Raw genomic sequence first — 22602 nt, forward strand, 5'->3', positions numbered from 1 at the left:
TCACTTTCTTATTTTGCTATGGCCATTACTAGACTCTGACCAGTTATATCTTTACTTTAAGAAAACAAGGACATTTGTATAATGGTCCCTTTTTTACAGCATTTAGTTACAGAAACTGTTTGCCCTCTACAAATGCATGGTAAGAGACATGCATTTACTTCACTGTCAATTTACTTCTCCTGGAATTCTGTGGCACTGCAGAATGTAGAATTTGTGCAGAATTAATGCTTTCTGCAGAATTTAATTTTTCACACACAATTTGTGATTTCCATCTATGTGCTTCCTTTTTCCTGTTTTGTGTGTTTCAAATGTATTGCAATGGAACCACGAGTGTGTGGATAAAATAAAATAACCAAAAATCCTGATAAACTGGAGAGTGGGCTGGATTGCCACCCATCCAGGACTTACCTTACCAGTTTTTGGCGTCTCTGTCCAAGTGCCATTTAGGATTGCCAGATGCCTTTTTTTTAAATGAAAAAGTCCAATATAGAAAGGGGCCTGGAAACCCTATGTCACCCAAACCAAAATTCTAGTTACTGCGGGAGTGGGGGGAAGGAGGAAGAGGTGCTGAACAAGTAAAGGTGCCTTGAGGATGAAACGGGGGCGAAGCCTCAAGACTCCAGTTTGTAGCAATTAGGCTGGAAATTAAGGATGTTAAAATGCGATTATATGGCTAATCGTATAGTCGATACAATATATATCGACTATATGATTAGTCATTAAGCACTTCTTTGCAGAACTTCAGCAAAGGTAGCCCCAGGAGCCAGTTCATGCCAGCTTCAAAGCAACCCCAACTGCTGCCCTGCATTTTAAATGTAGTTTAAAATGCGGAGGCACAGCGATCAGTGCGAGCTGGAACTGCTCGGTCCCGGCTCTTACTGAGTCCAGCAGCCCCTCTTCGTGGTGGATGGCCACCATGAACAGAGACTGTTCTGGCACCAGCGCCTGTTAACAGCAGCCAGGGATGGCCGCAAACGGGCTGCTGCCTGAGCAGCCCCTGCCCACAGCCAGCCCTGGCCACCACGAACAGGGGCTGCTTGGTAGCAACAGCCCCTGTCCTTGGGAGAGCTAACTCCCCGCTGGGACCCCTGCAGACAGGGGCTGCTTCCCAGCAGTATCCCCTATCGCCCCCTGCTGCCTCTGATAGAAGCAATGGGCAGGGAGGGGAGAGGGGGCACCCTGGAGGGAGCACCCTGGAGACGATGCTGAGGGGAACCGGCTTTTGAGCCGGCTTCCCCGCAGCACCAGCTCCTGTCTCCTCCACACGCACGCTGTCTCTGATAGAGGCAGCAAGGCCGGGGGGTGCTGCAGAGAGCATGGGCTAGTGGGGACTGCTTGAGTCCCCACTCATGCCAAGCCCCATGCCATTTCCCCGCTGTGCATTTACCTCCCTTGTCTCCCTGGAGATGGTGCTTAAGCCGGTTGCCCCAGCACTGGCTCCTGCTGCCCCTCCCTTGCTGCCTCTTTCAGATAGAGGCAGCAAGGGTGAGGGGAAGCGATTAGTCAATTCCCTAGTCAACTATCTGATAAGCCGGGCCTCCTTTCACACTGGACTTCATCAAAAACCAGACATAACCGTGTGAAGGAAAACTCTGGATCATAAACCCGTGCTAGCCCTTGCTAAGTAAGGACTGCCTCTTGCCTGCTGACAGGCTCTGTGAGGTGATCGAATGAGCAACAAGGACAGGACCTTGTGGATCTATTAACCAATAACAAGAAAAGTGGAAGTCCTGTCAGTGGCAGTCCTGGGTGCCTGGTGGCTTGTTTAATAAGGAGACCTGGATAATGGAGGCTTGGTTAAATGGGTTTCTGTTGTATTTAATTTCACTAATGTATCTTTGTTGACAGTTATCTTCTACATCAAGTTCTGTATTTATATGCCGACTTAACTTTTTTGTGGCAAACAGATTCCTTTTCTAAATCTTTTTAGTTGTTTGTATTGTTACGGACATACTTTCTGACAGGTATTTTCAAATAAATTATCAAAATAACTGAAACAGGTGTGATTGTGTAATTTTGACAAAATATGCAGAATTCTGCAGAACTTCAATGGTTTGTGCACTTAATTTTTAATTTGTCACAGAATTCCTCCAGCGGTATCATTATTGAACTTAATAATCTTTAACATTGTTTTGCTAATAAACATGTACTTGTAGTTTGTATACATTCACACTAACTTTTATATTGTAGGAGCTGAAATAGACTGTGAAGATAAGAATGGAAATACTCCTTTGCACATTGCAGCTAGATATGGTCATGAGCTACTAATCAACACTCTAATTACAAGTGGTGCTGACACAGCAAAGTAAGTAACCAATTTGAATGGAGGATAAAATTGTTTAAAAATGCAATAATTAGAAAGCTGGAGTAGTACATTGTTTCACATTTTTTCTTAGTTCTTTACATTTGTAATCTGATTTTGCATATTTATTCAGTCATATTCTTTGAAGATACTGAATCTTATTTTAATCATGTATCTCACTGGAGTTTGAACAAAAATCAGAAAAGAAAAAGTAAATTGTACTGCCAGCTTGTACTTTTTCTTCAATATAACAGTAGAAATATACAAGCCAAAACTTGATGTTTTGATTGTCCCTCTGAATGACTGCATTATGTTTTGATTGAAAGTAAGCTTCTTACCGTTTGAGATTTCCTCAAATCTAATTGTTCTAATTAGATTTTGTTGGTGAAACCTATATATGTGCAATTTGGCATGCAATTTTGATTTTTTTATTGTAATGAGATGTCTAATTATGATGTATCTTAGGAGAGGTGTATATGGGATGTTTCCTCTCCATTTGGCAGCACTAAGTGGATTTTCAGACTGTTGCAGAAAGCTTCTTTCATCAGGTAGGATATTCTTAAAATATGTAATGGTTACTACATATACATTAACCCTTTAGTGCTTGCAGTTATATTTCACAGCATTTAAGTCCTTTTCTGATAGTACATAGAAATAATAGAAATGTATAGCTAAAGATTATACTAACTAGTTTGAGCTACCTTGCTTGTATAACTCTCACTTGGGACCTCTGGAGCTTAGAGAATGAGCCTCTACATCTTGAGCTATAAAGCCAGCTGGCTCTCACCTATGGCTGTAGAGCTCATTTATTCTTATTTCCTTCTGTAAGTGGTCCCACTGCATGGGACAGTGGAACCACACCCAGTAGGTGTGTGGGTTGCACATGGCTAAAGATGGATCAAGCTTTCTGTGGTAAGCCTAAATATGAAAACTTGTGGAACTTTGCCAAAATTGAAGCAACATGCTTGAAATTTCAGAAGTGTGATCTTTTGCACATATTTTGGGGGAGAGGGGTTTGAGACAAACTCGGCAAGTAGTTTAGGAACTATAATGGTTTAAAACATGAGGTTATTTCACTTTAATATCTTCTTCACTTGCCCCTTGAACTCCTAGTTGTCATGATTTCAGTACAATTTAGCCTAGAATAGTTGTGTCCAACCTGTGGTCCTTAAGGCTCTAACCTGCAGGCCTTGAGGGCAAGTACATTAAGAAGTACATTTGTATTTGATTATGAATTAAAAAACGTTCCCTGAGCAGCACACAGCAATTTTCAGATGGAGGTATTTAATCAGTTCCCTCGCTACGAAGAAACTGTACAGGGTATGGCTTCCCGTGGCTCTAGGATCAGCTCTGCAAAGAGCTGGGATTATGCTAAACAGATTATGCTGAGTACCTACTGCAAGGCAAGGAAAGGAAGATATACTTACTTAGACTGCTCCATAGTCTGCTTCCCAGTTGAAAAATGGAAATTCCAGGAAGCTCAGAAGGGGAGCTTGACCGTTTCTGTCTTGAGCCTAGAAGAGTGATTAGTTAAAGAAAGGGCTGTGCTCCCCTCCTCCTCACAGGGAAGTAGAGAAACCCAAGGAAAGAGAAGCTGAGGAACTACCATTTAGGCTTATTAATTCTCTTCTCCAGCACGTTAGAGAATCTTGCTGTAATTTGTTCCCGTTCACAACTGTCCATTAGGACGATATGCCAGCTTGGGGATAGACACAGCTCAGAATGCTCCAGCCACTTCCCCTTTTTGTCACGATGCAGCAATGTACTAGATACACACCTATAGGAGATAGGGATGTTAAATATTGCTTAACTGAATAGTCGAAGCCTCATAAATTCTTATCGGTTAGTCAACTAGTCTAATCTAAAGAGGCGGGGCTGGCACAGTGCACTCTGGCCCCACTCTGGAGGAGTCCCCTACCACTCTGTACTGCTGCCTCTGATGCGGAGACCAGGCAAGAGCTGGACCATGAGGGGAGCCAGTTTAAAAACCAGCTCTCCTCACGGGACCTGGCACAAGCTGAAACTGAGCCGGGCTGCCTGCCCACCCTGCTCCTAATACACTTTAAATGCAGAGCTGCAGCAGGGGTAAGTCCCGGACCCAGCATGAGCCAGGACTGAGCCAGGCTGCTGTCTAGCCTGCTAAAAAGAATTGACTGGCAAGGGGGAAGAGAAATTCATGTAGTCTGTAGTATTAATCTATAAGCTTTTGCCTATTGGTAAATCGGTTAATTGACTACACTATTACATCCCTAATAGAAGACTTTCCCATGCCAAATCTCCATCAGAGGACTTGCAGTTAATTTCCATTCTTTGTGTGTTAGTTGCATAAAGGGGTGTGGATCAGTGCAGATGATCTAAAGCCGTGGTCCCCAACGCGGTGCCCGCGGGCGCCATGGCACCCACGGGGGCATTTATGTGCGCCCGCCAACTGTGAATTAGGCATACCCTAATGCAGGGGTGGAATGGCTCGACACAACAGAGCCACCGGGCTCCGCACTCCTGCACCGGAGCCAGTAAGGGCGCTGCTGGCACTTACAGCCCTGCCAGAAGACCCCACCGGGCCGAGGGACTCCGACAAGGAGGCTGGCAAGCTGACCCCGGCCGGGGAAGGTAAAACGGGCATGGCTGAGAGACACGCGAGCATGTGCTGTCAACCCGGGTGGAGCCACGGCTGCACCGGGGCTGAAGTCACTTGCGGCGCACCGGAGGGGGTGGTGCCACGTCGGTGTGGCGTTGCGGCGCTGTTTTTTAAAACGGCCAGCTGTGGCTCGGGGAAAGAGGAGGATGTGCGCCTAGTGGGGTGTTGGGGAGCAGAGCCTGGCTAGAGGCAGGACGGCAGTGAGCGCACCAGGCGGGGCGGTAGTGCTGTGATGGGCCGGGGCTGTGAACGCCAAGCGGCCCAACTCCAGCACCTGGTCTGGAGCCCAGGCTGCAGGGACTTTTGGGGCCCGATCGCAGCAGACTCCAGCCCTGTAAACTGGAAGGCAGAAGGGAGGGGAGGGGAAGAATAGGGGGAAAGGGTGGGAGAGGAAGGGGCTTGTGCTGATGGGTGGGGGGGGGCAGGTCAGGAGAAGAAAGGGGAAGGCACCAAGGGACAGGGTGGAGGAGATACAAATGCCGGGGGAGGGAGGCAAGTGGAGACAATGAGAAAAAGGGCAGGAGGGGAGGTGTCAGTGAGAGCAGGGACAGGGTGATGCTGAGAAAGGAGAGGATAAGGGCATTGGGGCTAGAGTGGGGAGGTGCTGGGAGAAGGCTTGAAAGAAGGGATGGGCACAAGGAAGGTGGGGATGGAGCAAGTCATGTGTGAGGGCACGGGAAGGAGGGGAATGGGGGCAGAGGGCGGTGAGGGGGTGGGCATCAGGGAAAAAGAGGGCAAAGGGAGTGGCACCAGGAGGGTGCAGGGGTAAGGGAGGGTGCAGGTGCCAGGGGATTCTGGGGGTGAAACAGAAGGGCAGACACCTGCAGGGGAGGGACTAGCACCAGAGGAGAGAGGCAGGGCAGGTGTGTAGAGGGAGGTATTAGGAGAGGGGATGAGGAGGGGTAGCTCACATGATCAGAGTAGGGCTACTGGAGGAGTGGGCACAGGGGGGAGAGAAGGGCTGGTGGAGGGGGGCAGGTCTCAGGAAGGCTGAGGGCAGTGAGAAGGGCAGAAGTCAGGACAGCAGAGGAGGGTTAGAGGTTGGGGGGCAGCAGGCACCAGGGGAGCTGATGGAGCAAAGGGAGGAGACATGGTGGGGATGGGGAGTGTGAGATTTAAAGGTGCCATGATTTTTGGGGGGGGGGGAAGGGTGCTTTTTTTGCTCATCAACATTTGGACATCCCCCCTCTTTTTATTAATGCAGAATTTGGTTTAACAATTACAACATAATTAACATAAAAATTATCCAACTAAATTAAGTTTCTATCAGATTTACCCAATTCATATTTAATATGAAAATAGCAAATTCACATGGTAAGGTGAAAGAGTAATTGCTGAATAATTTAATTAATACCTTTTACATGTAAAATTACCTTTTTATCTTAGGATTCATATATTAAATATGATTTTTTTTGTATTCTTTAATGTACAAATAGAAAATAAGCCTTGAAAAATTGGCACCCACCACTCTCTTCTGAAAATATGAATGTGCTATTGGCCACAAAAAGGTTGAGGACCACTGATCTAAAGCATCAGTCATGGTTGTTTGAACATTTAAAAAGTATATATGCAGCACTCAGTTGGAGAAGATTGGACACCCATATGCTAGAAGCTTCTTTTAATAAGTTCATGTTGGTGAAGACTGTTATCTTTGACTAGTGTATTATTTTGGGGTGGGGTTTAAATTAGTTTATTCATATATTAAGAACCCCTCTGGAATCTAAATTGTATCACCAGAGTGATACAAACCTTTGCAAAGCCTCTTGTCCCTATATGATGACCATTATGGAGATAGTGGTGTCAGGTAAGGCATTAGTGTGAGGTGATGGATTGTTCAGTGGGTGAGCAGAACTGAGAAATACTTTGTACTTTGAAGCCTCCTAGAGTGTTAATTGGAGGAAGAATGCCAAATAGGGGCAGTGAAGAGGCAGCCCATATTAATAGTCTAAGGGCCACTTCTCAAATCAAATCACTGATTAGTTTTATGTGCCCTCTCCATGGGAGAGGAAATGAAGATGGGACATGTAAGAAGAAGCATAGTGTGGGGGAAAATATGGGGAGAACTGAAATTCATCCTTGTGTAGTTCGCTAATTCTGGTCACTGAAAAAAACAAACCAAAAAAATCCCTTCCATCCCAGGTAGGAAAAACTGGAATTATGGTTGTAAACATTTGTCAGTTACTTGAAAGGGAAACTTAAAACTACAGCTATAAATATACAGGTTGAACCTCTTTGCTCCGGCACTCTCTGCTCTGGTAAAATCTGTGGTCCAGCATGATTTTAGTTCACCAGATGTCCACTTAACAAGGATGTGGCCAAATTTCCCACAGCCCCATAAAGTTTTACAACCACCAGTCCTGGCTCTCACTATTCTGTACTGTTATTTAGCTCTAATTTATGCCTAACTCTCTTCTATGAGCCTAGTAAGCAGTGAACATGTTGGTAATGCTGATAGGCAATATTGACCTCCCGTAGTCTGGCAAATTCTCTGGTTCAGCACTAGTTAGGACCCAAGGGGGTGCCGGATTAGAGAGGTTCAATCTGTAACTTGGAAGTTGTTTTGAACTAAGACTTGAATTTTAAATAATGATTAAGTCTGGACTTGTACTGATTTTTATGGCGCCAGTCCCAGTTCATTAGCTTACATTAAAGAAGCCCCTAAATTGCTATAGCATATGCCAACTAATTATGTACCTTTCCTACTTCAGGTGAGCCCTCTAAGATTGTGTTGTGGGAGATTCCCACTCTGTTCCTCTACTATATTATCATTATCATTCAGGAATTACCTCTTTAAATCCCATATTCCCACTCAGTGTAGCATGCTTGAAATAATGTAGAAAGCACTTCTTTTTGACTCTTTGGCTGGGTCTCTTCTCCCCTCACCCTCCTTTTTCTTTTCATTAACTGCATAGAAACGTAAAGAAAATAAGAGGTGTTTGCCGTAGTGAGCTAAAACCAACCTATCCACATAAGTAAGGTAGACAAGTTAGATGATCATTCATCAATTCACAAGTAAAGTTGTATGTTTTAAGGATTAGAAGTCTCTTAGTTATTTCTAACAGCAGTGATATAGGAATAGAGGTAAGGTTCTTGGTGACTTGCTTGTCCATCTCCCTACTTTCAAATATTTGAGTTCAAATTTAATATTTAATAACACTTAAATTTCCAGGATTCCTGTAACCTTTTTTTTGTGTGTGTGAAAACTACCCCATTCTCTAAAGGGCTTTTTCCTTTTAATAACTGGTGTTTACAACCTTCACTCCTTCTTAACAAACTTCTTTGCCTGGGAATAGAGAACTAAACTGTAGGATAAAATAATGTGGTAGTTTCTGGATTTAATAATCCTCCCTTTCCTTTAAAAGATTGGTATGCAGAACACTGAATGTTAAGGTGAGTTGTACTAGCTTATACTTTAAATGTTACTATTGCATTTTTCCGTAAAAGTTTCAGTATCAGATATAAAAATGCTGATATTTTTAACAAAAGGTATAAACAAGGATACTCCTATCAGAAATTGTTTTTAGCCTTAGAGACATTAGACAAAATGTTACCTTTGTCTTTTTTAACAGATACATGTTTTTTGAAATACTGCAAACAACATGGCTGTATTTCAGATGGAATATATTTTTGTTTCAACATTTACTCTTGTAAATAACAAACTTATTTCATGGCATTACAGCTTAATTACTGATGGGCAATTTGTTGAAAGAGCTAGATCAAATATATAGTTTCATAAAATACTAACTTATTTTTGTAGGTTTTGATATAGATACCCCAGATGATTTTGGCAGGACCTGCCTTCATGCAGCTGCAGCTGGAGGGTAGGTAGCTCTGCCTTCATTTTATTTTTTTATTAATTCGCTGATTCTGACAGCATTTTCCTCCTTTTTGTTTCCCAAAGAGCTTTGTAAGAATATAATTTAGAGGTGGGTTTCTTTCTACAAGCCTTAAAAAAATGTAAACTGTAACTTCTACTCAGTCATCGGTCTTTGATTGTAATGACCAAAATAATCAGTATTATCTCAGATCCAGGATTGGCTCAGAATGGATTAATTTCACTTGCATGTTTTACTGCCTTTAGAAAGTACATATGGTTATTTAGGATTATTACTTACCAGAGCTGAATGTTAGGAGCACCTGGGAGACACATGGTAAAAGGAAGGGATATGGTTCCACCTGCTTTCTTCACTTATTTCGCTTTCCACCAATTTTTTCACAGTGAGACATCAGAGCAGTAATTCTGGGAAGCCTTTTGAAATAGGCTGTGCATAGTTGGGGGAGGGTTCCCTGCTGCCTTTTCCCATGCACAATTATATATGAGCTGGTTACAACCTTTCTTCTGTGGGTATGTGTAGTATGTTCTGATTATGTTTATAAACACTTGGAGAGATTAGATGACTTTTTTCATCGAATGCGGGATGGTAACTTTATTTTTGATTATTCGCTAAGAAAAATGTTTTATCTATTTTCATCAATGTGAGAAAAGCAGAAGATAGCATGAATGTACACACAGACAGTAAGAGCATAGGAAACCTGTATGTTTAGCATATCCCAGCACATCGGATTGTCAAACTAAATTTTGCATACAGTGCCCAAATTGGGGAGTTTAGTTAACCAGAAGCAAAGAAATGTTGATAAACAGTGCTTATGGATAGATTGCTTAGGTTACAGTCTCTTTGAGCCCCAGAAGCGCAAGAAAGGTAAACTCCTAATAGAGGGGGAAAGACTGAGATAAGAGACCTAGTCTGTCTCTAGTGGCCTTTCTGGACATGGAGGTAAAGATTTTTATCTTCCCTTTTCCCTCTGCTATGCTAATGATGAGAGTGGCTCAATTAGACTCTGGCTTGCCCCTAAAGTAAAGGAGTTAGACTGAGAGCTGTACTGAGCCACTGAAGCGAGCAATTAGACCAAGAGTTCCTGTTTTCCTCAAATGGGGAAAGAGAATATTTCAATTTACAGCTACCCAGAAGTGCAGGACCCACTGTGTGAAATGAGCTTTGTCTCATTGGGCTTCTTAAGACGTGCATATAAACATAGGCCGTGAAACTGCAGACACTTCATACATGTGACTAAAGCACAATATTAAATCCGTTGACTTTCAGAGGCCAATAAAAAAAATAAATCCAAGCATATGCACAAGCACTGGAAGGAGCAGAATGAAATTAGTGTACAGAGTAGCTATTCAATATTGCCTAGAAAAATTGGGCAGTATATTGTACATGCTCAAGTGCACACAGCTTTCAAGAAATCATATGGCCAATGCCGCAAAGTAATACTAGCGGGCTGCACCCTGTGCTTGGTACGCTTGCCAACCCCCCTCTCTCTGGCCGCTTTCACTTTTGCGGCCTGAGAGCATGATGACATCATTCTGTCGCCTGGCGGGAAAAACTTGTTTATATCGAGAGACAATAAACCCAATAATACTCTAGTTTTGTTTTGTTTACTGGTAGAGCCCTGCAGATTGTAGGGTATCTGCTTTATATCTGTGGGTGCGGACATCCATGGACCTTTCTTATGGATTGTGGGAGGATGCAGATCCAAATTTTATATCTAAAGCCCAGTAAATTATTGCCCCAGATCATTACTGTAGATTGTAGATCAGATGTGGATGCACCTTTTTTATTTCACGTAGGGCTCTATTTACTAGTATAAAATACTATCCTTGGAATAAAAATTACTCGCTTGTGATGTGATCTCATTGTTATCCTTACTTTTAGGCATCATATGATAATCTTAGTACTTTTCCTGTTTCTCTGAACAATATTTCCAGCTATTGCAATAAATAGCTTTTTTAAAATGGTGTTTTTCATGGCATTTACTAATTGGCTTTAAAACAAGTAAACAAAACATTTATCAGTAAAACTTGCCACAGATTGTATGTTGGCAAAAACCCCTTAGCATGCATAATATTTTCTGTTAAGTTTCCATCAAATTAGAAATGCATGTACTACTTCAGGATAATGCTTTTGTTGATTTCAAAAGGCATGCTACATAAACAGGAAAATTCCCACATTTGGACCAAGGTCAGTTTATGGTCCTTAATATTTTTTTAAAGTTGTCAAAGTCTGTTTCTGGTGGTGTTTTACATGTAAAATATAGTTTGATTCATTGTAGTATCGTATGATAAATAGGGTCCTAACAAATTCATGGTCCATTTTGGCCATTTTCAGAGTCATAGGATTTTTTAAATTGTAAATTTCATGGTTTCATTTATTTAAATCTGAAATTTCAGTGTTGTAATTGTAGGGATCCTGACTCTAAAAGGAGCTGTGGGGCAGTTGCAAGTTTATTGTAGGAGAGCTTACAGTACTGCTACCCTTTCCTCCTTGCTGCTGCTGGCAGCAATGCTGTCTTCAGAGCTGCACAGCTAGAAAGGATTGGCTGCTGGCTGGGAGTACAGCTCTGAAGGCAAAGAGCTACCACCAAGCAGGAGTGCAGAAGTAAGAATGGCGTAATGGTATTGTCACTTTTACTTCTGTGCTGCTGTCTGCAAAGCTGGGCCATCAGTCAGTAGCCACCACTCTCCAGCTGCCTTGCTCTGAAGGCAACACGGAAGTAAGAGTGGCAATACCAAAATTATCCCCCCCCCCCAAATATTATTACAACTCACCTGCAACTTCCTTTTGAGTCAGGACTCCCAGTTTGAGTAATGCTGGCCTCATGAAATCTGAATAGGGTAAAAACACATAAAAGACCAGATTTCATGAGGGGAGACCAGATTTCATATTCCATGACGCATTTTTCATGGCCATGAATTTTATAGGGCCCTAATGATAAATGACTGTGCAGCAGTTCTGATATTTTAGAAAGGGCACTGTATGCTTGAACATAATTTAATTTGCAATCAATATTGCATTAATTTAATAGGAATTTGGAGTGCCTAAATCTTCTGCTCAACACTGGTGCAGATTTCAACAAAAAGGACAAATTTGGGAGGTAGGACATGACATTCTAAGTTTGTGGTTTTTAGAATTTTATTGAAACATGCACATAAGTTGCACAATATTTCTGTGTGAAGGAGCCAGTATTCTATCACAATATATTGCTTTTGGAATGATTTTATTCATAATACATTGATGGGGCCCCATACATGTGCTACAATCAATTTAGTCTTAATATCTTATTGCAAGTTTATAATTATAAAAAGTCACAAGATGTTTGATTTTTTTACATTCTGTTAGATGGTGGTTTCTGTGTATTTGTTTTTTCTTTTAAATTGTCAAATTTATCCCACTTGATGTTGTAATCTTATTAAAGATGTTTTCAGTGTCAGTTGAATTCTGATGGGGAAGTGACACTCAGCCTGTGGATTTACTGGCATCTCGTCATTAGCCCACCTATCGAGGTTATAAATGCTCTTCATCAGCTGTTCACTTTGCCACTTCAGAACATTTTTCAGTCTTCTGTATTTTTAATATAAAATCTAAATTCTTTTACAATAACTTTCCTGTTTACTAGCACCGTTATTTATTACTCCTTCATATAGCTTTCTCTCTCTTACTTCCTCTCTGGACTTTCTTCAAGTAACCAGCTGTTATTTCTAGCCCCAAATTGTTATTTAAATGCAGACAGCGTGATTAGTACTTGTCAACATCATCAACCACCATGGGCTCAATGCCTATTGGTGTCCGATGCCCCTCTCACTATTTCCTTCCATCTTTCCCTGTCCAGTGCAGAGTGGCTTAGTTTCTGTAGACTAGCTCCACACCAATCTACTATATCATCAATCTTTTCTCTGTGGAGTCTGCCTCTCCTATTCAGACCATCCATTATGCCGAATACTAGGGTCTTAACTTTTTGCTTGTTGTTCATTCTGCAGATATGCCCGAATAGCTGTAACTTCCATTGTATCTGCAGTAGATTCTCTTGCAGCTGTTTCTTCCTATATAATTCCTCATTGGTGACCTTCTGCATCAATCCTATTCTCAGGGTCTTTCTTTAACGCCAATATCCTTCTTTTCAAATCTTTCGTTATCCATGTCTCTCATCCGTACAACATGCTGCTAAATTCACACGTTTTCAAGATGCTCAGCTTCGTTCCTAAGCTAATTGCTTTACTTTTCCAGATCTTACCCATCGCCTTCAAACTCACTCTTGCTTTCGCTATTCTAGTTGCTATTTCCTTCTTACAGTTCATACGTCATGTTGCTACCCAAATACGTTAACTTCTCTACATTCTCTAGTTTGATCCCATCTACACTGATCTTCCTATTTCCTTATCTCCAAATAGCATTGTATTCGTTTTATCGATATTCATAATCAGTCCATACCGCTTCCATTCCTCAGTTAGCACCTGCACCATTCTCGCTAGCTTCTCTTCATCTTCCACGATAACTATATCATCCGCGAACCTCAAGTAATTAATTCTCATCCCGTGCACTGATATCCTTTCTACCTCTTCCTTGATCTTGTCCATCTTATGCAAAAGACTAATTGAAGACCAATAAAGAGATTACATTCGGAAAGACAGACAAGAAGAGAGGTGCTTAAAAAAACTAGAGGCAAAAATTTATAATTTTAAAATATTCTTCATAGCATCAGTGGTTTAAAATATTCTTCATAGCATAGATCCCTCAGTCCTTGGTTGATTGACAAGTGTAGGACTCTTGCAGAGGTATCTGACTGTTAATCATGTATGATTTTGAAGTCCTATTTGCACCTTTGGCTAAGGATAAAAAAGTTAATTTTAGTGGCTTTTCTTGTGCAAGTGGCACTTAATTTTTTGTTGGTCTGCTGATTATATTTGGACCAGGAATTAGATTAGTTGAGTCCTTATTTATTATTGAGAAATGAAGAAAAGATCTGTAGGGTAAGGGATAAATGGTAGAGAGAAAATAAAAGAACAGAGTAGAGTAGTAACTTTAAAAAGCCATGGTGTAGAGCAAAACTTTCAAAGCTACTAAGTCATTTTTGAAAATGAAACTGAGGGCATGTCTAAACTGCCCTGAAATTTGGTCTGAAAAGTAGTGATGTGCACTTCCTTTGCAAGTGCTGCTTTGTATTTTCCCCCATGTGGATACTGGAGGCATGAACTTTAAGATCCAGAGTTGCTGCTCTTTGTAGAAGACTATATAAGTGCAAACTTAGAACCTTGAAATTCTTGTCCGTATGGGGAACTGTGGAGCTTGCTGCTATTCTCAATCCTTCTGTCTCAATTATGGGGCAGTATAAACGTGCCGTTAGCCGATTCAGTCACTTAGGTGCTTTTGAAAATTGTACCCTAAGTTATTGACTTTACAAAACTGTTTATATACTATATATGTTTTGTAAGAGGTTTCCCCCAAGGGTGAATAATTAATCAGCATTATATTTTCACATGAAAATCATATTTCAAGTTTTTTTTAAAATCAAATGCATTTTTGGCACGTTAAGATAGGATAAACAAATAGACACATTAGACTTCAGTTCTGTCCTCAAAACCCTCCTGAGAATTCCACACGGAACTATTTTAGACTTTCTGCAGGAAGGGTTAAATTTCACCACAAATGGACAGTTAAATTTTGTTCTGGTCATCCTTGTTGGCTTTGCACTAGGGATGATTAGATTTGTTCATGTTTTGTCAGTGAATAGCCTAAAATTCAGTTGTTTGAATGGTTCAGTAATTCTTTCATTTTCCTGTGCATATACATACACATCTTATCACACGCATATATTGTGTCCATGTCCATGTATTGGCTGACAAATATGTACCTTTGATTGCTATTATATTTTAAATTATATTTTTCTGAGCCATGTAATATTTACGTGTTGAAAATGAATTATTCAGCCAATAATATAAACATTTTTAAAAATTGACTTTATTTTACATTTTTTCATTAATCTGTTGTATGTCTATCTCTTGTATTTAAAATTATACTAAAGAACACCACTTCATTATGCTGCTGCCAATTGTAATTACCAGTGCCTGTTTGCCCTTGTGGGATCTGGAGCTAGTGTGAATGACCTTGATGAGAGGGGTTGTACACCATTGCACTATGCAGCTGCATCAGACACAGATGGCAAGTAAGTGTCATGTTTCGTATGACAGTGTGAGACTTCTGAGCGCTGTGCTTTGTGTACTTTCTGTAATCACATATGCTAAATGTAATTTTTATATTTCTTTAAAGATGACTAAATGGAATGTGATTGTTGGGCCATTCGTAATATAAGAAATACTTTGGTCAAAACAGCAAGGTGTATTGTAATCTTTTTCAATGTTAATGTTGAAGTCTCAATTGGCTATGCACTGTGGATTAAGTTCCTGCTTTTATCTCTGTGCAAAGTATATTTGATCTGGGTCTTGGCTTCCTATGAGACTTCCTGATAGCTATACTAGTGGAGACATTTTTCTAAAAATTCCCATATTAAAGCTTTAGAGAACTGGAGGCAACATGTTTTAGGTGGTAGTTCCTTGGCTCTGCCATTTGTTTCCCTTGGTAGATCACCAGATTAAGATCCATATGAGATCTTTGATCTGTAATAGGCTGAATGTAAAATATTTAAATACAAAAACATTTTAACATTTATAGGTGAAGATTGCTTTATGATTTTTGTCATCTTGTAATTGGAAAAAGGATTCTCTTGTTAGAGCTGCCAATTTTTGTTAAGTTTGGGTCATGGTGGGTTTTTTATTCACAGAATGTGCTCAGAGGCTTTTTTATATTATATCAGAACTGAAGAGACTGCCCTTGTTCTGGGATTGTACGTGCAGCAGTGTTCTGCATAATACTTACAGGCCCAAGGCATAACATGTAGAAATAGCAAACAGAGAAAGGGAATGGTAACAATGAGAGGCGTACGTGATGATACAGAATAGTTGTGCATAAATTGGGCTTTTTTTGAAGTATAAATAAAGAGTAGATGTTATTAATAATTACTGTGGTCCATTTGATAAGAACTATAATTATATGTACCCTTTCATGTAAAGTCTAGGTTTTTTTGATTGTTTGCTACTTCTCTGTTAGGTATGTAATCCCACTTCCTGCTGGCATTTGTTGAGTATTTACTTCAATAATCACTTGGAGTGATTTAAATTTCACAATTGCTTTCAAAAGACATCAGTGCCTCAGCAGCAGAATGAGTCCTCAGTTTACTCTGCCTCCAGTCTTGCAGAGGCCAGAGGATGAATTATGATGATAGTATTTCAGGACTTTGGAAAATAAGTATGATTTTAAAAATCCCAGAAATATTATTATCCTGGTCAACAAACAATTGGCTCTCTCAGGAATCCCCCTAACATCCACATCCCTGGAGATTAATACAAAGAATTCATTTAGTTTCTCCACATTGACTTTATTGTTTTTGAGTGCTCCTTTAGCATCTCTATCATCCATTAGCCCCACTGGTTGTTTAGTACGTTTCCTGCTTCTGATGTACTTTTAAAAATTGCTATTACTTTTTGAAGTTTTGGCTAGCAGTTCTTCAAATTCCTTTTGGGCCTTCCTAAATATATTTTTACACTTCATTTGACAGAGTTTATGTTCCTTTCTGTTTTCATCATTAGGATATAACTTCCACTTTTAAAAAGTGCCTTTTTAATTTCACTGCTTCTTTTACTTGGTTGTTATGGTGGCACTTTTTTGGTTCTCTTGCTGTGTTTTTTAATTTGGGCTTTACATTTAAGTTGAGTTTCTATTATGATGTCTTTGAAATGTTTCCAGGCAGCTTTGCAGGGATTTGAATTTTGGCACTGTACTTTCTAATTCCTGTTTTAATTAACCTCTACTTTGTTGTAATTCCCCTTTCTGAAATTAAATGCCATCAGTGTTGGGCTGCTGTGATTTTTTTTCCATCACAGGCATGTTAAATTTAATTATCTTATGGTCGCTATTTCCAAGTGGTCCAGTCATAGTCACCATTTGGACCAGATGCTGTGCTTCTGATGCTGCTTTTTGTTATACTGAGTACTGAGATACATGGACTACTGATTTAATAAAGTGTAGCAATGTGTCGCTCTTATTTGTTGTATATAATAAATTTGGATATTTTTATTTTTTGCATTTTCAAGGCAAATACTAGTTTACTAGTGAAATGCTGAATTTTAACATTAATAATATCACTGTTGTTTGTCACTTCACACAGGTGCCTGGAATACTTACTAAGAAATGATGCAAATCCAGGGATCCGAGACAAGCAAGGATACAATGCAGTTCATTATTCTGCTGCTTATGGTCATCGTTTGTGTCTTGAACTGGTAAAAAAAAAAAAAAGTCAACTTACTGTGAAATGCTTACTTGCTGAGTTCTTCTATGTTAAGCTGCTAGCCTGCAATTTAAGTCCCAGATTTAATTTCCTACTCCGTGCAATCTTCCAATATATTGCAGAAGTCAGTGAGTCTTTTGTCTCTTCCCCAACTGTAAAGTGGGGATAATAGTCCTTTTTTCATCTCACAGAACAATTGTTAGGATAAAAACATTAAAGATTATAGTCTGAGAGAGATAGTCATGGTAGTCTGTTTCAGCAAAAACGACTGAAAATATGCAACTTAATATTATCGACAAATGACATAATGAAAAATAGCATAAGTGAAACATTGTACTCTCATTTTATTTAATGGGACTTCTGCTGCTGTATGTTTTCACACATTTCTTTGAAGTTTATATCATAACTAGCTAAATCAAGCTACATGCACTCTTTCAGGCTGTCTTCTCTCAGTTTTATGGCAGAGGGCTGGAGATGTGGGAGTGCAGGAGTCTGGGCTGGGGTATATCATGGGTTCAGGGCACAGGGTTGGAGGCTGTGGGGGTACAGGAGTGTTATGGCAGGGGGCTGCGTATGAGGGGCTCGGGGATTTAGGTGTATGATGAGCTCAGGATTGGGAAGGGGTGTTGCAGGAATGTTACGATGCTGCGGCAAGATAGGGTCTGGGCCCCAATTGGGGGCTTCTTGGCCAAGCTTCGTTTTTAAATAAAGTAAAATATCATGTCCAACACAAAAGGTTTCAACTTTGTCTTTATGGCAGTGATGGGAAACCTCAGTCAGAGACCACACAAGTGAGAGGCAAAAAAAAACCCCATCCCTCACTGATGTGGCCCCCAACTGAAACACCTCCCCTGGTGCTCCAGCCCCATGGTGGGAAGAGGGGCAGAAAGAACCGAGGTTCAAGGCCTCAGGCCAGATATACTTTTAAAGGGTTCCAGGATTAGTGGATTTTGTACCCTCCCTGAGGCTCTGGGGTCAGGCCAAAAATATGGGGTTAAGGGTGTGGGACAGAGCTACCAGTGAGTGGGATAGGTAGGGGATGTGGGATTTGGGCAGGAGGTGGGGTACAGCAGGGAGTGAAGGTGTGAGTTCTGGATGGGAGGTAGGTAGGGTGCAGGAGCAGGCTGGGAGTAGGTTGTCTAGCCAGAGGGGGAGAGGCAAGACCAGGCTAGAGGTATGTGTGTGGCTGAGGGCAGGAGTGGGCTGGAGGCAGGGTGTCTGGCCACAGGGGAGGGTGCAGGAGCAGGCTGGGGGCAGGGTGTCTGGCCGGGTGGGGGAGGGTCTGACCAGGGGGAGCAAGCTAGAAGTGCGGAGTCTTAGTGGAGGAGGAGGTGCATGAGGGGGTTCGGGCTGCCAGGTCTGGGCATGAGGAGCTGGGGCAGTTACTTGTTTTTTTGCATCGTGTACCACTCCCAGGCACTGAAGGCTTTCCCTGCTGCTCCAATGGGAGCAGCGGGGAAAGCATCCAGGAAGCACATCTGCGTGCTGTTCCCCCAGCCAGGGAAGGGAAGCAGCAGCACCCAACCACTTCTGGCTCCAGCTTCTTCCCCTCAAGCTGGGTCCTTCAGGAGGCTTAGGGCTTTTCCCCTACTCTCCTCCCGTAGGAAGCCAGTGTAGCTCCCTGCAGCGGAGGGAGCAAAGGGAGGGCTGAGCTCAAGCTGCAAAAGAGTTATATCTGACTCACGAGCCATAAGTTGCTGATTCCTGATTTAGATCTTGGTTCAGGGTGTCAAATTTTCTTATGAATTCCAGTTTAGCAGTTTCTCCTTGTGGTCTGTTTTTGAAGATTTTTGCCTAAGAATGGCAACTTGCAAGTCCAAAACTCTGTGTAGGGAGGTTCAAGTGCTCCCCCACTGGCTTTTGTATGTTGCTGTTTTTAAAGTGTGGACAGAGTTGGCAACAGGATTTATTGAAGAGATATGTTCCTGTATTAGTGTTTTTGCTGTGATGGTAGTATTTGTCGCAGGTTGAAGGGCACCCAACTCTGTCCACACATCTACCTTAATGACACCATCACAGGATCTAGCTGCATCAGCTATCCCATCAAAGGCTCATTCACATGCACATCTACTAATGTAATATATCCTATCAGGTCCAGTAATGCCCTTCTGTCACGTACATCGGACAAACCAGACAGATAAGCCAGTTGGGAAGCACTTTAACCTTCCTGGCCACACACTTACAATTGCTGCGCTGGAGTTCATATGCAAATTTGACACCCTAAATCAAGGTCTAAATAGACACACAGAGTGGTTCTCAGATTACAATAGATAATTTCCTATTCTGTGTTAAATAATATGAGTTCCTGTGGATTTAAAACAAGAGCAAAATACATTTTAACTGAGAGAAATGTACTTATTTTAAAGCAAATGATCTAATTTTGAAATGTATTGATCATATAATTTCAGTGACTAATGACCACATAATTATTTTAAATAACAGCTTCACAATAGATTTAGATCAGCACTTGGCACAAGTGTACAATTTGACATTTGGCTTATCTCTTCCATGTTTACAGTTTAGTACTTCCATGAAAATTACTTTTTTCAAGCTTGTTGAACTAAAATTTTTTTTAAATTTCAGATTGCAAGTGAAACTCCCCTAGATGTTGTAAGTGTATACATTTTATCATCATTATTATAGAGCAACATGGGGCTTTGTGTGTCTGAATACTATTGCTTACCTTAGTTTGTCCAGCTGTGTGCTTTCCAGTGAATAGACATGCATTTTTATGCTACTTCTAATGATCATTATGTTGTTTTATTACCATAGCACTTCCGAGCCCTAGTCATGAATCAAGAACCTGTTGTGCTAAATGTTGTACAAACAGGACACAAAACAGTCCCTGTGCTCAATACTGGCAATTCAGAAAATAATAAAACTTAAAAAAAAAACTATTTAAGTTTAGAAATTGCATAGCCATGCTAATTGCAATTACTTTTCAAGTACAGCGGAATTTCAGTGACTGGAATCATTCTTTCTAACAAACTGATAGGCCCTCATCTGTTAATTTATTATCCAATTGAACAGGGTGGTATCTAAGCATTTTGGATAATTAGTATTCTGCTGTAATTAACTACATTCCTGAATGAGGATCCACATTAATACACCAAGCCATCACAGGAAAACACACAGGTTTTTAAATTCATTTTATAATGTTATATGTGCCTTGGTTCATCTCTTCCTTTTCATTTAAATTGATGGTTTTTCCTCTTCTCCTTCCCCTTGCTGCTGAAAATTACTTCCATCAGATTTTTCATGTCTATTTTCATTGCTGCTTTTCCTTCTCCTCTTACTTGTTCCATTCCTTATTTTCTATGTGCCCCACCTGTCCAGTGCTTCCTTAATAGATAAGTTATTTCAGATTGTTTCAGAATTTTAAATAAAAACTATTTATCTATTTGAATAGTTCATTCTGAAGCTAAATATAATACCTGCTAATTGAGGAGCACAGAGGCAGGAAGAGTGTTACCATTACATCTCAAAGATTTAAAAGATTGAAATAGTAATTTATACAATGCTGTGGAGGAGGGGAGAGAAGTTCCATGTCTGTGGAATTTTGTTCATTTTATTCTTGAAGTTGTACAAGCTAGCAAGTCCCACGCTGTTGTAGGAGACTGCATTTTAAGAGAGCTGTTTTGAGTTTAATCTGAATTTGTATTTCTGCAGCTAATGGAAACATCAGGTACTGACATGCTGAATGATTCTGACAACAGAGCACCAATTAGTCCATTGCACTTAGCTGTAAGTGTTTCATTCACTATTGATTCTTGGTCTACTGAATCATATAAATGCAACTGTTTTTTGACTGATACAAGATAGTTTTGATTCATGCCATAGTTTTATTCTCAGGTCAATAACAATAGTTTAAAATTACTAATATACATGCTCTTGTGAGTTGCATGAAATTTTGTGTAAGAATTGCAAATGTGCTTTTAAAGAAACACTATCAATGTCAGTTTTAACTTTTTATAGTGAAGATTTTGTTTCAATTATTGTACCTACTGCTGAGTCCCCCTGCTAATTTTTTATTATTCACAGCCACCTTTTCCTATTTTAAAAAATGTTTCTTTCCTGTTTGTGAAAGACAATACACAAATTATCAGGGAACTGACTATGCAGGGAAAACAGTGAAACGGATTATACTTTGCATTTCACTGCATTTTTGTAAGCAGGCTTGAGTAAGTATTTATTCCTGTAATCATTGTTTTACTTTTAATACAAACAGGCTAAAATAATCAAAGCATCCCCTTCTAAATAAATGTAAAGTAAATATTAACAATTTGTGGGGCACAGATACTACACAAAACTAATCTCTTTATAGACATGACCAAAATAAATACTGGGGCATAAGTAAGGTAACTGCTAAAATTTGCAATAGAAAAAAAATAGAGGAGATTAGGCCTGAAGTTACATGAGTGACCCAGTGCTGAAACGTGATTGGTGAGTCAGCACTCTGATCCCTGCAGCCTTTCTTAATTTCCACAGTGAGGGCTAATTTAAGAGTTAGCAAATCTGGAGGATTGGCTAGGGAAGTCAGAAAGGAAAGAGCCCTCAGCTAATTAGCCTGATAAAGGCCAGGAGGGACAGTTGCAATAAGTATGAGGATGGGTAGCCATGGGCTTCTGGTCTCAAAAGAGGCAATGCTTTCCCTTGGTCTTAGTGCTCAACTTTTTCCCCTTTCTATGCCTATTCTGACCATTCCTGTAGGTTCTGATAGTAGTCTGTTGCAGCCTGGTGAGTCTTCCTTCCTTAATTTAAAAATGAAAAGATTGCCCAGACCTATTGGCATAATCCTGAACCTGTGAAAGAGCCATTAAATGGTAATAAAGCCATTTAACAGGCATGCACCAACCCTGAGGTATATATGGTCAGTTTCTGAAATTCTGACAAATATTTGTGCAGTACTGTAATATGTCTACAGGACCATATTTTAAAATCTGCTTTAAATATTTCATTAGTTCAAGGGTGGTTTTTTGAAGATTGTCTAAAATATACATTTTAATTTTAATTACTAAAGTATAGAAACTTGCTTCTAAAGTCTTTCTGTTCATCCCTGCTGCTATCTTGCTTTCTTCACCTGTTGGAGAGCCCTTAGACATAGAGAGACAACCTCCCTCTTCTTCCAGATAGCTGGACAAATGAGTTTCCTTTTCGTTACTTCACACTATTGGATGAACTAGTTTTAAGAGAAAACTCCACCAAAATCAGTACCTTAGTAAGATTTAAAGTCCTTTTTTATGCCTAAAGTCTTTAGGAACATATTTTTAACACAAACATATGGTGAAATTTTATAAACGTCTATTATTATAGAAATTATACAAAATAAATTGGTGATCCTTTTTTCTAAAAGCCATGAACTTTGTTATGAACACATTAAACCACTCTGGCTCATTAACTTAAAATAATGTCTTTGTTTCAGCACATTAAATATGTGGTAATCTGGAATGATTACTTTGTGAAGTCTTTAATAGTACATTTA

At 40.3% G+C, this 22602-nt stretch overlaps 1 protein-coding gene across 9 annotated transcripts in view; it reads left to right on the forward strand.

Annotated features, from left to right (window-relative positions):
• The window catches only part of ANKRD28 (ankyrin repeat domain 28), a 243318-nt gene that overhangs the window by 186990 nt on the left and 33726 nt on the right, over positions 1-22602 (forward strand). For 8 of the 9 annotated variants that reach the window (XM_075922126.2, XM_075922123.2, XM_075922124.2 and 5 more), the window contains 8 exons: positions 2191-2305; positions 2768-2850; positions 8698-8761; positions 11808-11876; positions 14802-14942; positions 17001-17112; positions 19704-19730; positions 20790-20864. In XM_075922126.2, coding sequence (XP_075778241.2) covers positions 2191-2305; positions 2768-2850; positions 8698-8761; positions 11808-11876; positions 14802-14942; positions 17001-17112; positions 19704-19730; positions 20790-20864 — 686 coding nt within the window. Of the gene's footprint in view, positions 1-2190; positions 2310-2767; positions 2851-8697; positions 8762-11807; positions 11877-14801; positions 14943-17000; positions 17113-19703; positions 19731-20789; positions 20865-22602 lie in introns of those variants that run through there. The other variant, XM_089776646.1, reaches the window with a different exon arrangement.

This window comes from Pelodiscus sinensis, chromosome 2, assembly GCF_052426305.1.
Source record: "Pelodiscus sinensis isolate ZL-2025 chromosome 2, ASM5242630v1, whole genome shotgun sequence".
In the NCBI taxonomy this organism is placed as follows: Eukaryota; Metazoa; Chordata; order Testudines; family Trionychidae; genus Pelodiscus; species Pelodiscus sinensis.